Source organism: Cyprinus carpio, chromosome B20 (assembly GCF_018340385.1).
Source record: "Cyprinus carpio isolate SPL01 chromosome B20, ASM1834038v1, whole genome shotgun sequence".
In the NCBI taxonomy this organism is placed as follows: domain Eukaryota; kingdom Metazoa; phylum Chordata; class Actinopteri; order Cypriniformes; family Cyprinidae; genus Cyprinus; species Cyprinus carpio.
Genome location: NC_056616.1, coordinates 6,203,756 through 6,221,585, shown reverse-complemented (window position 1 = coordinate 6,221,585; position 17,830 = coordinate 6,203,756). Strand labels below are relative to the sequence as shown.

The 17,830-nt window shown below is 38.8% G+C and overlaps 1 protein-coding gene across 6 annotated transcripts in view; it reads left to right on the top strand.

Moving 5' to 3' along the window:
• Positions 1–17,830, top strand: part of LOC109069708 (pumilio homolog 2-like) — an 87,570-nt gene that overhangs the window by 27,895 nt on the left and 41,845 nt on the right. For all 6 annotated transcript variants that reach the window (XM_042747349.1, XM_042747352.1, XM_042747350.1 and 3 more), the window contains exon 7: positions 8,569–8,863. In XM_042747349.1, coding sequence (XP_042603283.1) covers positions 8,569–8,863 — 295 coding nt within the window. The remainder of the gene's footprint in view (positions 1–8,568; positions 8,864–17,830) is intronic.

The following is a 17,830-nucleotide window of genomic DNA, read 5'->3' as shown; positions in this document are numbered from 1 at the left end:
TTAATTTCAGTTAAAATGACAACTATGCATTCATACTTTTTCTTTCATTCATGGGTACCTTGTTATATAATGCTGAAAGTGTACTTTTAGATCATATCACACATGAATGGTTCTTAATGAAGATAAGCTAATGGGGTAAAAGTCATTTATTTATTTATTCATATATATATATATATATATATATATATATATATATATATATATATATATATATATATATATAATGAAACTGGAGACGGAATAATTACTTATGGCTACCACTGAGTATAACCTTTCCTCCCCAATATTAAGTTTCCAACTAAATGCAAAGGCAGATTACCACAGAAATCGCCACTTTATTTTTCCAAATTTACTGTTAAAACATTGAGCTCAACATCAATATAAAACCACCCCCCCCCCCCCCCCCCCCCAATTTCACAAGTTACTTGACTCTGTCGAACACCTGGTAACAAGGTTTTGGGTGGCCAAGATAATTTACATATAGGGCCCAAAATACCAGAATACAATGGTATAGACTGTACTTCAAACAAGATAACCTCTGTTAATGGACCAATGACCCGGCCACCATTGCACCCAACACACACAAAGTAACAACCATATATAACAATCAATATAATAAAAAACAACAACAATGGCAGTAACAAAAAGAGGGAGGAAAATAATAGATTACAACCTGCAACACAACAGTACAATAACAATAATAATAATAATAATGAAAATAACACCAAAAGTTGCCTGTTGCTTATTAGGGATTATTTTCTTGGGCAACGGTTGTTTAACACCAAAACAATTGATAAGGCACAATCAGGAACACAAAGAAACCCTTCAATAACAATAAACCAAATCACTCCCACAAAAAAAAAATAAAAAAAAATAATAAAATAAAATAAAAAAACCATTCACCTTGTTACCACCCCGCAAGATACACAATAAACACACACAAAAACAATCATTCAGTGAAATTAACCCCAAAATAATAAAACCACTTCTAGGTTCCTAAATGAGCAACATCAGTTTGCGCAAGACAAGATGGTACATAACCCAATACAATCACGGAATTAACAACCACATAAACAATCAAAATATACATATATAATTAAAAAAGAAAAAAAAACTTTGTACGAATCGGTTACCCACTAATATGTATACATGCTCTCACGCACAAACACGTCAACCAAACAATTCAAAACAACAAACACACCAGGTGCTTAAGCAGTTCGGGTAGGCTGTAGGTTACAATGCACCAAGGTTATAGCACATCCAAGGCGACGATGAGTTGACCACCAACGAGCGAAGAGTACAAAGATTTGAAGTAGAACACACAACATGCACACAAGCAGAAATGCTGCGTCCCAAACTGGAACAGCTGGAACTTAAGCCACATCAAAGCAGCAGCTGGAAGGCTCTTTCAGGTGTATTATATTTACATGCACGTTAACATGACCTTGATGCGCCCAGCTAATCAGAGGAGTGAAGATATGAGCATCACACCAACGGATCAGAGCAACACAATGCTAATCAGAGAATGAGACCTCACCTGCTCCTATGTAAATATGTAACGTTATTACCACGCAATGCACGCAATATACTTAAAAGGGCCACCCTACCACAGTCTACCCCCAGATTTTCATTCATTGTCCCAATGATTCAACTATAGCCAAGGGCCTCATTTATTGGTGTATGTCCCAAAGGCTCCATAACCACCACCACAGAGTCCCCAGCACACTCATGTTCCCCAGAATCCTAGCTCTGTAGCCCTAAATCAATGTGATTAGCCCGTTCCTCCATTGCAGGAGCCAATTTCAACAGAGACCTATGTACATGTTTGACCTACGAAGGCGCCTCCAATGGAGAAATGCTATACACCTGACCACCATCCTGAGAGGCCCTCACTATCTTATACAGTGTAGTGGACCATTGATTCTGGATCTTATTCCGACCTCAAACTCCACTCTCACGTAAATGTACTGACTGGTCCTCAATTAAGGGTTGGCCCCTTACAGTTTGATCATACAATGTTTTTCAATGCTCCGCAGCTGCCTCAAGCTGGGCCTTCACCCTTCCATAGGTGACTCTTAACCCCCCCCCCCCCCCCCCCCCCCCCCCCCCCCCCCCCCCCCGATGCCTAGCCACCTGCATCTGCCACACTACCTATAACTGGATCTTTCATGCCGGCAAGTAGAAAGTCTACAGGCAACCATGGGATCTGTCCAAACATCAGGAAATGGGGAGACTCACCAGTATGATGGCAAGTGGTATTGTTGGTAAAAACCACATGTGCCAACTGCAAAGTCCACTGTTTCTGTTCAGGTGGAAGGGAACGGAGCAGATCATGCAGTGTTCGATTGAAATGTTCACACCTTGTGGATGGTATGGGGTCATGTGGGTCTTCTGAATTCCATAAAGATGTCACAATTGCACAATCACTGCACTCTCAATTTCCCAACAATTCTGACCGCGTTCTTGGACATAGGCACTCATACTTGGCCAATAACACCTACGAATTATTAATAATTGACTCGTAGGTACGGTTCCTGCCTTGATAGTACCAATTGATCTACCCCCTCCCCACCATCAGGAAGTTGGAGATGGCGATACATCAATCCTTCCTTAAAAAACAATCTTTCCCAATGCCACAAGAGCTCCAGTCCAGAATTAGACATTAGTTTTTGCTCCACTCTTGATGGGTGGTACTTCATAGAAAATAATGCAAGAACTGGCCCCAATGTCGGATTGTCAGACTGCATCCACTAGAGCTCCTCCCTCGAATTAAATGGGAAGGCAGCAATAGCATGCTGTTCTGCACCTACCAACTCACCTTCTGCCTTCTGACAGTTGTCAGTTGTTCGGAGCATCTTAGGCAAAGGTGTACCAGAGGACTTTCTCAAAAAAACGGGGGAATACTGCCTCGACGGAGTCTGCATTTCCTTTCGCACGACCAGGATGATACTTGATCTCATAATCAAAAATGTCCAACTTAGACACCCAGCACTGCTCAGCTGCCCCTAACTTAGCAGAGCTCAGGTAGCTAAATGGATGGTTATTATCCATATAGACTGTGCAATGATGACCCAGGAGGTAGTCCTTGAACTTCTCTGCCATAGCCAATTTAAGGGCAAGAAGCTCCAACTTCTCGTGGAGCTATAATTCTTCATATTCTTCTCTGTAGGCCTAAGCCCTCGACTAGCATAGGCCACTTCCTGGCTAAGCACCGCTCCTAGTCCCGAATGGCTAGCATCAATATCAAGTACGAAGGGCTTAGAGAAATCAGCATATGCCAAAACAGGAGCAGTTATCAACTCTTGTTCACACTCTGGGGTCCAGCAGCTCTCCATAGGTCTACCCGTGCCCCTTCTCTTCTTTGTACTGACCAATTCTGCTACCAGGCAATGCAGAGGGGCAGCCAACTTAACAAACCCCTCTACAAAACGCTGATAGTAGCTTGCAAAGCCCAAAAAAGATCTCAGCTCCGCAACATTGCTAGGCCGCCTCCACTCTGCCGCTGTGCTAACTTTACCTGGATCAGTAGAAACACCTTCCTTTGAAACAACATGCCCCAAGTAATGTATCTCCTGACAGAAAAAAAAAAAAATAATTCTCTAGTTTTGCTTTTTGGCCTTCCTTCTGCAGACACTAAACACCAGCTCCAATTGTTCAAGATGCTGAGTTACTGTGGACGAGAAAACAATAATATCATCCAAGTACAACAACAACGTTTGAAACCGCTGGTCCCCAAACATCCGCTCCATCAGCCGCTGAAACGTGCTTGGGGCATTGCACAACCCAAAAAGCATCAAATTAAATTTGAATAGCCCAAAGGGTGTGCAAAAGGCTGTCTAACTCTTATCTTGCTCTGCTACCGGAACTTGATTATATCCACTTACCAGGTCCGCCGTGGAGAACCACCGAGACCCAGAAAGTGCATCCAATGTCTCCTCTATACGAGGCAAGGGGAAAGCATCCTTTCTAGTCTTCTGATTTAACTGCCGGTAATCAACACACAAGCGCATCTTACTGTCTTTTTTCTTAACAATGACTATAGAGGAAGCAAAGGGACTACTACTTTCCCGAATCACTTGACTTGCAAGCAGTTGTTGCACGTGTTCCTTAGCAGCAGCATAATCAGAAGAAGGGATGCGACGATAACTCTGCCGTACAGGGGCAGAATCTGTTAGAGGGATCTCATGTGTGATCAGGTTAGTATACCCCAAATCACAGTCATTAGCTGAAAATATAGATCTATATCTATATCAACAGACCCCTCACTTGACTCTGTTCCTAAATAAATTCAATTTGTGGATCGCCTCATTAACCTCATCAATCCCTCCAACTTGAGAAGAAACTGGCATGCTAATTGTGAGCAGAGCCTGGGCGGGAAACAATAATTTCCCCTGGCCAGCTAACCGGCTGGACCTTGCACAGGGTTCCCACCACTAACCATGTTTGCAGAAAGGCATCATGCTCACTTATATTAACCGTAGGTACTTCAGCAACACTACCTTGCACAGAAACCAGGGATATAGATGCCAATACACCCGATGGAAGAGGATTCCCGTTCTCCAAAGGCTCAAAAAGAGCCATAGACATGGATTTGCACTGTGCTGCACAAGTAACAAAGACAAATTGCAAAGAATTAGCCGGAATACGGACCACCCGTTTACCTTCACACAAATCGGCCCACCAATAAGTTCAGTCTGACAGTACTACATTGCCAACTACCATGCTGGAGCTTCCTTAACTATTGGAAGGTCAAACAACTCTGGAGCGTGTTGATTAAACAGCTCCTGAAAACAATCACCTATCACATTCATCCCAGTAAGCCCGGCATCCCTGAAGTTGAAGGGGCCTGGGTGAAATCCTTTACAATCAAAACCCCCTCATTACAAATGACCCTACCCAGTATAACAAAATCAAGCTCAAGATATCCTACAAAAGGGATAGCAGAACCATAAGCAGCCCGAAGCTGAAACCACCCACAGTCATTCAACCTTTCCTTTTCCCAGGGTTCAAAATGTGCTAGGAAGAAACTCTCTGTGATGGAAGTTACCATAGAGCCCATATCCAATAAGCATGGGACATTAACCCAACGCATATTAACTATGACCAAGCGGCATTTACCCAAAAGGGTAGAAAGTCCCTCACTAAGGGGTGCAGGAACTGCTGAGCCAGGCCCTAACCCTTCTGAACTGTTGCTCCTCAGTTCAGAGGGTTGTAGTTTTCTGCCTGTTCATTACGAGGCAGTACATTGCAGTGTGGTAAAGAACGAGTCTGCTGATCTCTAGACTGGGTCTGTGCTAACGTACATTTCCGTGCAATATGCCCAGGCTGATTACAACGCCTACAAATGATAGGTCCCGGCCGCCTAGAGTAGCTCCCTACATGCTGGGACTGGAGTTGCTGCAAACTTTGGGTAAGATGATTAAAGCTGTTCTTGCTGGGCTCGGATCATTTTTTTTAGTTCCATCAGCTCCAAAGCATTAGCATCAGATGGACCAGAGGAACCTATCTGTCCCTGTACACTATACTGAAGAGCAGAGGGAGCTGGGACTGAATTACTCCTCTCCCTCATCTCATAATGAAACCCCTCATCCACCCACCTAAAGGCTTCTTTGCGAACATCAAAAAGGGTGGACTCTGGATTTACGTTTAAACGTTTAAGCTCCCATCTCAAACCACTGTCAAACACATGTTCCACAAACTGGTCTCAAAGTAAAACTCCTGAATTAGGCATACTCCCTGGAGTCTGTTATACCACTTTTTCCATCAGTGCAAACAGAGCATGGGAATACTCCTGCAGGGATTCCCTTTGAGTCGGTTTCGAGAATTTGTAATTTATTTATTTATTTATTTTTTTTTTTGCTGCAAGGCAATAAAAGACTGTGGGCACCCATAAAGTTCTCTAAAAATCGAAAAGATCTGTTCTGGAGTTCCCCTATCCTCCGTTGCCCTATACTTAATTTCATTCTTAGTGCGATCCTCCAAATGGTCAAAAATAAATAAATTCTGTTCGGCTAAAGGCAAATACCGAACCCTCAATCAGGATTGAATCTCTTCCACCCACTCAAATTCACTATCTTCCCCTCTACCACTAAAGATACAGCAACTTTGCTCCTTAGGAATATAGACTACCCGTTCAACTACAGGACTAGGAGCATATGTAGCACTCAAAATGGCGGGGGCTGCAGCTCCCATAGCCTGACTTGCCTGTTGTTGATGCAACTGCTCATTCCCTCCCCTCAATGACTGTACCTGTTGTCGCAGCTCCTCCAATTCACCCTCCATTGCTGTGATGTACTACAAAGAGGGAAAAAGAAAAAAACCCCACCAAAAAACCTTACCACTAACCCAATTCTCCTTTATTACTCAACTCGTACTGCCCACCTTCAGCCAACTGCTGTCCTGCTGTAAGAGAGAAATAATAAAAAAACACACTCAACAAAAACACACCACACAACCAACAACAAAAATCTAGGATGAACAAATATTTTCCAATCACAATGTGGCCATCTCTGCTTGTCACTTCATCCTGCCGACTACGCCAAATGTAACTGGAGACCGAATAATTACTTATGGCTACCACTGCCCAGACCCCAGAGTATAACGCCCCCCCCCCCCCAATTCACAAGTTACTTGATTCTGTCGAACACCTGGTAACAAGGTTACGGGGGGCCAAGATAATTTACATATTGGACCCAAAATACAAGAATACATTCGTGTACACTCAAACAAGATAGCCTACCAAGAGGTTCTGTCAGTGGACCAATGACCTGGCCACTGTTGCACCCCACATACACAAATTAACAATCAATATAACAATCAATATAATAAAAATAACAACAATGGTAATAACAAAAAGAGGGAGGAAAATAATAGATTATACCTTGCAATAATAATAATAATGAAAATAACACCAAAAGTTGCCTGTTGCTTATTAGGGATTCTTTTCTTGGGCAACGGTTGTCTAACACCAAAACAATTGATAAGGCACAATCAGGAACACAAAGAAACCCTTCAATAACAATAAACCAAATCACTCCCACACATAAAAAATAAAAATAGAAAAGAAAACCCATTCACCTTGTTACCACCCCACAAGATACACGAATCGGTTACCCACTCATATGTATACATGCACTCACGCACAAACACAATCAACCAAGTGCATCCAAAGTGACGATGAGTCCACCACCATCGAGCAAAGAGTACAAAGATTTGAAGTAGAGAACACAACATGCGCACAAGCAGAAATGCAGAGTCCCAAACTGGAACAGCTGGAACTTAAAGGTATAGGTCACCCAAAAATGAAAATTGTATGTTTATCTGCTTACCCCCAGGGCATCCAAGATGTAGGTGACTTTGTTTCTTCAATAGAACACAAACTAAGATTTTTAGCTTCAGACGTTGCAGTCTCTCAGCCATACAATGCTTGGCAATGGTCACAGAATTTATGAGAGATAAAAAAAAAAACATGCACAGAAAAATCTAAATTAAACCCTGCGGCTTGAGGTGATACATTGATGTGTAAAGACACAAAACAATCGGTCTGTGCAAGAAACTGAACAGTATTTATATAGTTTTTTTTTTTTTTACCTCTGATTCACGCAATATCCAAACTGTTAGAACTCTTGTGAATGCGCTTCAGAGCAGCCTCTGAGTGATTTCTGAGTGATTTCAGATTCTGAGTGAATCAGAGGTTAAAAAAAAAAAACCAATATAAATACTGTTCAGTTTCTTGCACAGGCCGATCGTTTTGTGTCTTTACACGTTAATGTATTGTCACGAGCCGGTGGGTTTAATTTGGATTTTTATGTGCATGTTTTTTTCTCTCGTAGATTCTGTGACCATTGCCAAGCATTGTACGGCTTAGAGACTGCAACACCTGAAGCTAAAAATCATAATTTGTGTTCTACTGAAGAAACAAAGTCACCTACATCTTGGATGCCCTGGGGGTAAGCAGATAAACATAAAATTTTCAATTTTGGGTGAACTATCACCACAGCACAGCAGCAGCTGGCAGGCTCTTTCAGGTTTATTATATTAACATGCATGTTAACATGACCTGGATGCGCCCAGCTAATCAGAGGAGTGAAGATATGAGCGTCACACCAACGGATCAAAGCAACACAATGCTAATCAGAGAAGGAGACCTCACCTGCTCCTATGTTAATACGTAACGTGATTACTACACAATGCACAAAATATACTTAAAGGGCCACCCTACCACATACATATACATATACACACACTAGCCAATGGCAATTCTATTGCCAATGTGTGTGCAAAGGGTTGTTAAAATTGGGAGAAAAAGAAGATTATTGGTTTAAAATTCAAATTGAAGAGCAAACCAGTTACCTTACTTACTATTAAGTACCTAATAAATGTATGCCCTGAACCTTTATAGGCTTTTTTGTTGGCTGACACTAGACCTGTATGGATCCAGCTAAAGTAAAAAGCTAAAACCGGCCTTTAATAGAATCGCAATTACTGAAACTGTAATGTCACTGATTTCTTTTTTTGTTTTATGATAGTTAAGTATCCATGCTTTGATTAAAAACACATTTCCTACAGCCCTACCCCAGGCAGTCGCCAGGCATCCCCCACAGAGGCAGTAGAACGATTGGGCCCCAGTCAGGCTGGGATGGAAATGATGGCACAGCACCACCTGCATACTCTGCAGCCACCCCACCCTGTCACAAACAAACCTCCCGCCGAGGACTTCCAGAGTCAGGAAGCCCAGAACATGGCCAGCATGGAGCATCAGGCAGGCATGGAGTCGCTCCAATTTGACTATGCTGGGAACCAGATCCAGGTGGACTCATCTGGTGCTCCAGTCGGCCTATTTGACTACAACTCCCAACAGCAGGTACAAATGCTCGCCTGCATTTAATAATTATATTTACACTTGTTTTTTTTGTTTACAGTTACTGGTACTTTTTGTTTGCTTTTGCTTTTGCAGTATGAAGGGTCAATGTCTTGACAACATGAAACGTCATTTGCATTGCATTTTACTTTGTGACGTCTTAATGAAACAGAGTGTCCAGCTGAAATAATGTGTGGGTGGGACTTTTTTAATTATTGAAGTGATTGAATTGTAATGAGGGGAAGGGAGGGAAACCAAGGACCAAGCTGCAACCTGGGCATAGAGTAGTTATTGCCCCTTTTTGCTAGCTATATTGTGCCAATTTATACAACATTTTTGTACATTGTTTCATTTTCAGGCCTCCAGGCTGCAACTAAAACTGTCTCATTTGCAACCAAAAATACTAATTTGCAAGTGAAGTTTTTGCTGAGGTCACCACTGACGACTATATAAATGTACATTATAAATTTGCGCATAATGCCTTTTTTCCTGTATGTTTTACAACCACATCATTTGTTGATGTAATAAACTGAGATGATGTGCAGTTTTAGTGGAAACAGTCCTCATCTCTGCCAAACAGCAGCGTTGACGGCACACCTGCTAAAAGCAGCTCCAGTTGTGCAGCATGAGAGAGATTGAAAATGGAGACTTGCGAAGTAAAAGTGCAGAAAAGCATCAGAAAAGCAAGGCCAAAAGGAATCTGTTTATGTTGTATAAAAAAAAACACAATCACACGGAAGTGAACATTTTACCATTTTCTCTGCCTGCTATTCACTACAATAACAATTAGAGATGTGAATCTTCATTTACCTTGCTATTCAATTCAATTATTCTATTACAATTCAAAGGGTAATGATTCAATTATAATATGATTTCAATGCATCTTTTTCTCCAGTTCTTTTAGTAATTACTACAGTATAGTCATAATATAGTTTGTTTTCTGTTATAAAAATAAGAAAAAAAAAATCAATTTTAAATCTATTTAAAGATGCATTCTGTAAGTTTTGCCTCGGTCGCTATCTCTGTTTGAAAACCTGCAATTGCAGTTATTTGCAGAATTATCTTCCTTGCTTGGGTTGTGCACCCACATGGCTCCAACGCGGAAGAATCAAATCTTTTGAGGTGTATGTGTGGCTGTCAGTCACCGCACTGGTTTAGATCCTGTACTTCAGAATCACAGATTCTAGTCTACGTCTTGGAATATACGACCCAAATAATAATTTTCCCTGGATATTGTAATCTAAAAAAGTAACAAACAAATAATTTATTCAAAGTAATGTTTGTTCTGAGCAACTGAGGAAAAAGCATTGCAATAAATTGCGCTACCAGTGGTGATTAAATCTAATGATTGGTTAATTAGCTCATATCACATCAAACCGTGCAAATTATTATTAGTGTTATACTTTGTTCTCAAATTGTTAATGTTAACAACATCAGCATTGCATGACAATGTGTATATAGTGTTTATTAGTGTCTATATTTCAATTTCTGTATGGTCTAATCTCTAATTGTTATACCATTTGAATTTCATATTAAGACATTTTTTACCCAAAAAGCTAATTTTTCTTCCTTCACACTGGTTCTCTTTAAAATACAAATCCTGTGTAATCCCAGGCTATCTGTAATCAGATGCCCATTTAAAACTGGAATATAATTTAATTTCAGTCACATGCATTTCATAAACACATAATCCTTTCTAGATTACAATCCAACCCTCTACGGACACCTTGGCAATTGAATCGCCATTGGCTAGTAAATTTTTGAGTTTACTCACCTGACTGATAACCTATATACAGTATGGATATGTATATTATATATATTTTACAGTATATTTTTATATTTTATTTTACAAACACACACACACACACACACACACACATAATGTTTGTAAAATGACAATAACCAGCCTATAATGGTAAAAACCCACCCACTCATTGTTTTATAATCCCAATAATTTTTTAACCAAAAAAAAGTTATGGACTGCAGCTTTACAGGAATTGAATATTCAAATGTAAAAAAAAGAAGTGCATAGTCTTTAGTGCAGGGGTCGCCAAGTAAGTTTGGCATCGGACCAAAACAAATTTCACCACTAGATGGGGGCCAGAACATTGTCAAAGGATAATCCCAAAAAATAATTGATGAAAAATGCACCTAGATTTGCCTGTGACAAACCATTACAGTGTCTATTGTAACTGGTAGTGAGCTGTCTGTGTTAAAGCCTGTAGGAGGATAGTCATTAACAAAAAGCCACATTTGTGTGGCGGTGTCTGGATGAGTATGTGAGTGGAGTGAAGCATCAACAATTTATCCTCCGCTCTCAGAGCATTTAATAATCACTCTGCTCTCTCCACTCCTTGCTCACTAAAATCAGAAACAACGCTCCGCCTTCACCCTTCACTCCGAGGCTAAAGTATTTCAGTATTTTTGAAATATCACAGTTCTGTTCATAACATATTAAAAAAATAAATAAAATAACAGGAAAGTTTAAACGTGGCTTATTGGAACATTAGTGTGCAAACTTTTTTCCTACCACATAACAAGCTTATAACATGGTTGTCAGCATTAAAGGGTATAATTGCTGCTTTTTGCGGTGCAATTTTTTTTGTGATGAAAATAACTACATTTTCGATTAGTTTCACTTTCGTTATTTTACCTACAGATCGATGCATTTCTTACAGATTTCTGCTCGTTCGAAATAGAATACAGATGAAGTGGCACTGTAAGATTACATTTGTTTGAATGCATTATTGAGAGAGCGATTGCGTGTTATAGTACTTGTTTAAATCATGCTTTCAGCTGAAAATATTCAGTAGGCTATCTAGAAGGAACAAACAAATTCCTTGAGCACTATAACTTCCTGCTCATGTCCATCACCGTCATCATAGCCTTCACATTCCTTCTGATTTGAGTGATCCATCTCTTTCAAGCTAGCTAAATATGTTTAACATATGAATTCTTGCTAAATATGCAGTTATATGAAGGCCCATTGGCATGAATTGCACTCGTGATGGAGCGTTGGTGGAGAGCTCTTGGAGCAAGTGAAAACCACGACGCTCCGACTTTTAAACTCCACCCCGTGCTTCATTCACGTAATCTGATTGTGAGTAACTGTTGCTGTCATGACAGATCTATTTCAGAACCAGACTCTATCAAAATAATCTGCCATTGGCCGTGGGCCAGATATAATTGCTGGTGGGCCAGTCTTGGCCCGCTGGCCGCCTGTTGCCGGCCACTGCTTTAGTGTATTAATTACAAATAAATATATAATCAAAGTTGCAGAACTTTTTCAGGCAAGGGTAGTGAATGATTCCCACTTTTGTTGTTTGATTAAAGGGGTCATATGACAATGCTAAAAAGAACATTATTTTGTGTATGTGGTGTAATGCAATGTGTTTATGTGGTTTAAAGGAAACCGTCATAATTTTTCCATATTCCACTATGCTCTTCTCTCAACTTAGACGAGTTGATACGAACCTTCCTGTCTCAGTGCATACAATTAATCACTATAGTGTGCGGCGCCGCTATGCTAGCGTTTAGCTTAGCACCATTCATTCCTTAGGATCCAGACAGGGATGAAGTTAGAAGCTACTAAACTCTTCCATGGTTTCCCTATTTAAAGACAGTTACATGAGTAGTTATATAGTAGTATGGTGACACAAAATAAACAGTGGAGATTTCCTAAGCGGATAAAAATGATGACTATAATGTATGGCGGAAGAGCACTTCGCAGCACTTTGACCTCGGCGCACTAATATCGTCACTCCTGAGAGTGGAAGCTTTCAGGAGTGATGATATTTCTGTGCCGTGGTTGAATTGCTGCGAAGTGCTCTAGCTTGTAGCACTCCAAAGAGAATGGAAAACTTGAAATTGCATCATATGACCCCTTTAACATAAATGACAAACAGCAGCAGGTTTATTATATTAAGACAATTGCATGGATTTAATGTTAAACATAATATTTTCCCGCAACTGTTTGTTCATGCAAGACATAACCGACCATGAAAAGAAAAAGATATGGAGAATCCAATTTGTAGTCATCTAATTCTTCAAACAAATAGAAAAAAAGATGGTTCTTCTGTTTTTACGCAGCAATGCATTGTAAAATGATTATATTACTTAGCTCTAATAGTAATATTGTAAAAAGTTACACAATTTAAGTTTTGTCAATGTTTAAAATGTAATTAATTCCTGCGATGGCATACATGAATTTTCAGCATCTTTTTCTCCAGTCATCGGTGCCCCACAATCCATCAGAAATCAGATTATTGGTGCTCAAGAAACATTTCTTATCAGTGTTGTAAACAGTTGTTCTACTCAACATATATATAACATATGAAAGCATGATATATATATATATATATATATATATATATATATATATATATATATATATAAAATGGCTGTCATTTGATTAAAAAGAATTAACTAATTATTCACGCTTTTTTAGTTTTTAAATATACTTTTATATTGCAGTAATTTCACATTCAATCTTCAAATTAATATACAAGCAACATAGACAGTATATTTTTTATATTTGTTTAATTGCATTTTAACATTTATTAGACTTTAAAAAATAACTTCTAGTTTAAGTGAACTAAAAACAATCTTCACATAAACTCATTATAATGTCATATTTACCTGTGCCCTTCAGTAGAAATATGCAGATATTGAAATTGAAGTTATCAAACACTAAATTCTAAATTAAATATCGATGAATCCTTAACCAGTTAGCCAGCACCCCCCATTATGGCACTCACAACTGAAAGAGCCCTACCTAACTTAAAATTGTAACAGTTCCTTACTTCAGTGTGTTACACGCATAATTTTGGTGTCTTTGGAAAGAAGACTCTTTGGGCTTTACTTTTTATTAACCAGAGTTGATAATGCTCAAAAATATTAAAAGTTATAGACACTGAAGTGCCTTGAAATTTTTTTTACCACACTTTTTTATTTGATATAAAAATACATGAAATCAGTCCTGGAGCAATCTAGAAAAGTAATGGGTTGAAAGTCAAATGTCTCATGAGTTTATATTCCAAATCTGAAAAAGATACCATAAAAAATGAGATTCCTGTAACCATTTTTCTGAGACTGTCTAGTCCCCCCCACCCCCCAAATATAAAAAATATTTACCAACTGTATTAAAGGTTTTACAAACTAGTTTAGTCATTAAACATACCACTGCATATTTTTTTCAATTATAATACAATAGACAGAAACTTAGACATCATATAAGTGATTTATTTGAGCACTAGAAAAATACAATAAGAATAATTTGAATAAGAAAAAAAAAAGATGTAACTTTGTATGCCAATTACAGAACATCCTGAGGTTGCTAGAAATGCAACATTTACAACGAATTCTGGTCATATAGTCAATTATCACGTGCTGATGTGCTGATGGCCAGTTATAGAGATGGTAATCATATAAATGTGCCGTAAAGTCAATAATCACACTCTATTCATATAGACACCGTTCCTATTGATAGCTGGGATTACACAGTAATAGCGAGCTGATTTGCGCTCAAACAGATGGTAATCATGCAGATACAGGCACATTCAAAATAAAACACACTCACACATATATAAAAAAAAATGTTGAAAAATAAAAAAATAAAGAAAAAGGCGATTGTTAAGTTCCGCCTTCATCAGATGACAGGTGTGTCAGCGCACATCACGAGACGTCACTAGAGAGCGCCAGAATTCAAATAAACAATCTTCTGCCTATCGTTCACTTTTTTTTTGGTGGATCGTCTCATTTTGTTTGTGACATTGTACGCTACAAAACCATGCCGTTTTTTTACTACCAAGATGCAGTTTCTGAGCATGAGTTATTCCATAACGGGGACAAACAATTCTGTCCCTGAAGAACTGAAATGTAAACAAAGGAAGTATCATCCATATTACAACGTTATTGCTTCATTGGACTAAACATGCTCCATGAGATTTCATTCAGTGGACCATTACCTTCCTAACTAAACCAGGATTTATAGCTGTGGATGTGTTTGTCTCATTATTACGACAAATCTGGTATGTACTGCGTTTTTATTCTTCATGTTTTGATGTGTACTGCTTACACAAATCTAGCAAATACATTCTTAATAAGCTTTCCATTGGAAAAACAGCGATCTGTCGTCGATGCTTGAGGCTTAGATATTTATAATGATATAGTTTGTCAAGATTAAAACGTTGAACGTTGAAACAAGAAGAGTTCAGTGCGCCCACGTCCTGGTAAACGTTAAGAGGTTAAAGCTATAAAAGTTATAATTTCCTCTTTTTTTCTTTCTTTTTTTCCTTTGACCTTTGATTAATAGACATCACAGCAGCTGTTAATTAGGTTGTTTTAGCTGCTATTTCTTTAAGAGCTGTCGCTGCTGAAGTGATGCAGATCTGCGGCGCATCATATCGGTCAACTCTTTTTACCTTTTCTGACCATGTATGAATGCATATTACAGGTCATGGTTTCAGGTCTTAAAGTCTCTATTAATGAGCTGATGAGTTAAATCGGGTGTGTCAGATGAGTGAGACTGTGCTGGGCTGCTCGAGGAGTTGTTTGAGGTCTGTTTGATGGGGGTGTTCTTAAATGTGAGGACAGTTTTGATATATTTTTTGGATGCATGTTTTTAAGTGTGATTTATTCTTCTTTTTGGTAACTTCATGACTTAACTGACCACGACATTGCATGCACGTAGTTTATTTCGTGCTTTGATATGAAAGGATACAGGCTACAGCACGTCCGCCTTTGTGCGTGCAATTGAAGAGCATGTGCTGTGAGCACAGTACCGTTTCCGCACCAGATTGACTCGCGCCTGGTGCTGAAGCGAGGTGTCGCACGTATCTGAAACATCTCACATTTTCAGTCATTCTGCAAACTGAATAAACGCACTTCTTGTCAAGAAGAAAAGTGACAGAAGCAGCAGTTATGAGTGGGGTGGCCAACCCTAGCCCGCCCTTGTGTTAATTGCAAAAATAAATATTTTAATGCATTAAACTGAAGAAATTAATCGTCTGTGTTAACGCACTAATTTTGACACCACTAATATATATATTAGTGATGTCTGGTTTGCGAAAGAATCGTTCGATTTAACTGGTTCTTAGTGAACCGGTTGAACCAGTTCACCAAATTGGACTGAATTGTTTGAAACGGTTCGCGTCTCCAGTTGGCAAATTACTTGTTATTCACTTTTTTAACGTGGCTGACACTCCCTCTGAGTTGAAATAAACTTATATCCCAGAGTAATTAATTTACTCAAACTGTACACTGATTGAACTGCTGTGAAGAGAGAATTGAAGATGAACACGAGCAGAGCAGCATGTGTGCAGCGAGCCATATAACAAACGTACACGCCCACTGCTGGATTTTCGGATCACCGGTACACTCAACCGAGAACCGTTTCTTTCAGACACGTATGATTTGAGAACCGATGAGCTGATTCTTGTTCTCAAATCAAGAACCGGTTGCATCGGTTTTCGGATCACCAGTTCACTGAACCGAGAACCGTTTCTTTTGGACTTGAGAGCTGATGATACTGCACATGCATGTAATTTTTCAAGAGGACGAAAAGCATGTTATCAAAGTATTTTGTTAAACATCAGAAAGTTTGATAATATAAATATATTTTATTGGACTTTTTTAAAAAAGATTTGAATGTATCTAATCTGTGTACTTCCAGTTGCAGATTATGTTAGGTTATAGGCCAGAGGGGTTTGTCAGGGAAGTTGGACAATAATTAAGACTGTTTAATAAGAATAACAGATGATTTATGAAATACCTGTACTGTAATTATGGTTAACGATGACACATTGACAAATTGAGTTTGTAGTAAATAGAACATGAACACGAGTAGAGCATCTGATGATATACCCTACTGAACGGGCGTGCAGTGTGCTGTTAGAGCGGTTCTCATTCTTGCGTCAAGAACAGGTTGCATTGTTTTTTTCGGATCACCAGTACACTGAACCAAGAACCGTTTCTTTCAGACACGTCCCAGATTGCCTACTATGACTGACATGGCAAGTCTGACCTGAACTAGTTCTTTTTGACAACTGATTCTGTGCTAATGTTATGAGCGTGGGTAAACCGAAGACTTGAATGTAGGGAGATCTGGCGAGACGCAAGTTTAGTTAATAACAAATAAATCGCAATGGATTATGTATAGTAAGTGGATTATGGTTTCTGCGCTGATGACAACTAATGTATTTACTTTATATCTTGAAGACTTAAATCTAGACTAGTATGCGATACGATATTAGGGAGTAAAAAAAGGTCAGATATCCATATATCGGGCAATATTCTTTGTGTATATTATAGTATAGTACCAGTCAAAAGTTTGGACACACTACACGTTTGTGTGTCCAAACTTTTGACTGGTACTGTATATAGAATACAGTATATACGTAAACTGAATATATATATATATATATATATATATATATATATATATATATATATATATATATATATATATATATATATATATATATATATATACACACACTACTGTGCAAAAGTCTTTACACCCCAAAGAATGGTGTTCGGCCAGTTATTTCTATCTTTTGCTGTAGTGTGTCAGTAGAAAATATCAGTTTACATTTCCAAACATTAATTTTGCCATAAATTAATTTGTCTCAGTTTCATCTGTTTCTTTATGTAATCACAGACAGATTCGATGATGGTGAGATCAGATCAGAACAGCACCAGCTGTTGTCAGAATGCTTGTGCATTCAAAAATCTCAATAGATTATTATTAAAATTAATGGCAAAATGAATGTTTGGAAATGTAAACTGATATTTTCTACTGACACACTACAGCAAAAGATAGAAATAACTGGCTTAAAACCCTTTTTTGGGGTGAAAATACTAATGTGCCTAAGACTTTTGCACAGTACTGTTCATAAACACATTTTTTTGCAATGATCACTCAAATGTGGTGATCAAACACTTATGATGACAAAGATATGTAATGGAGAC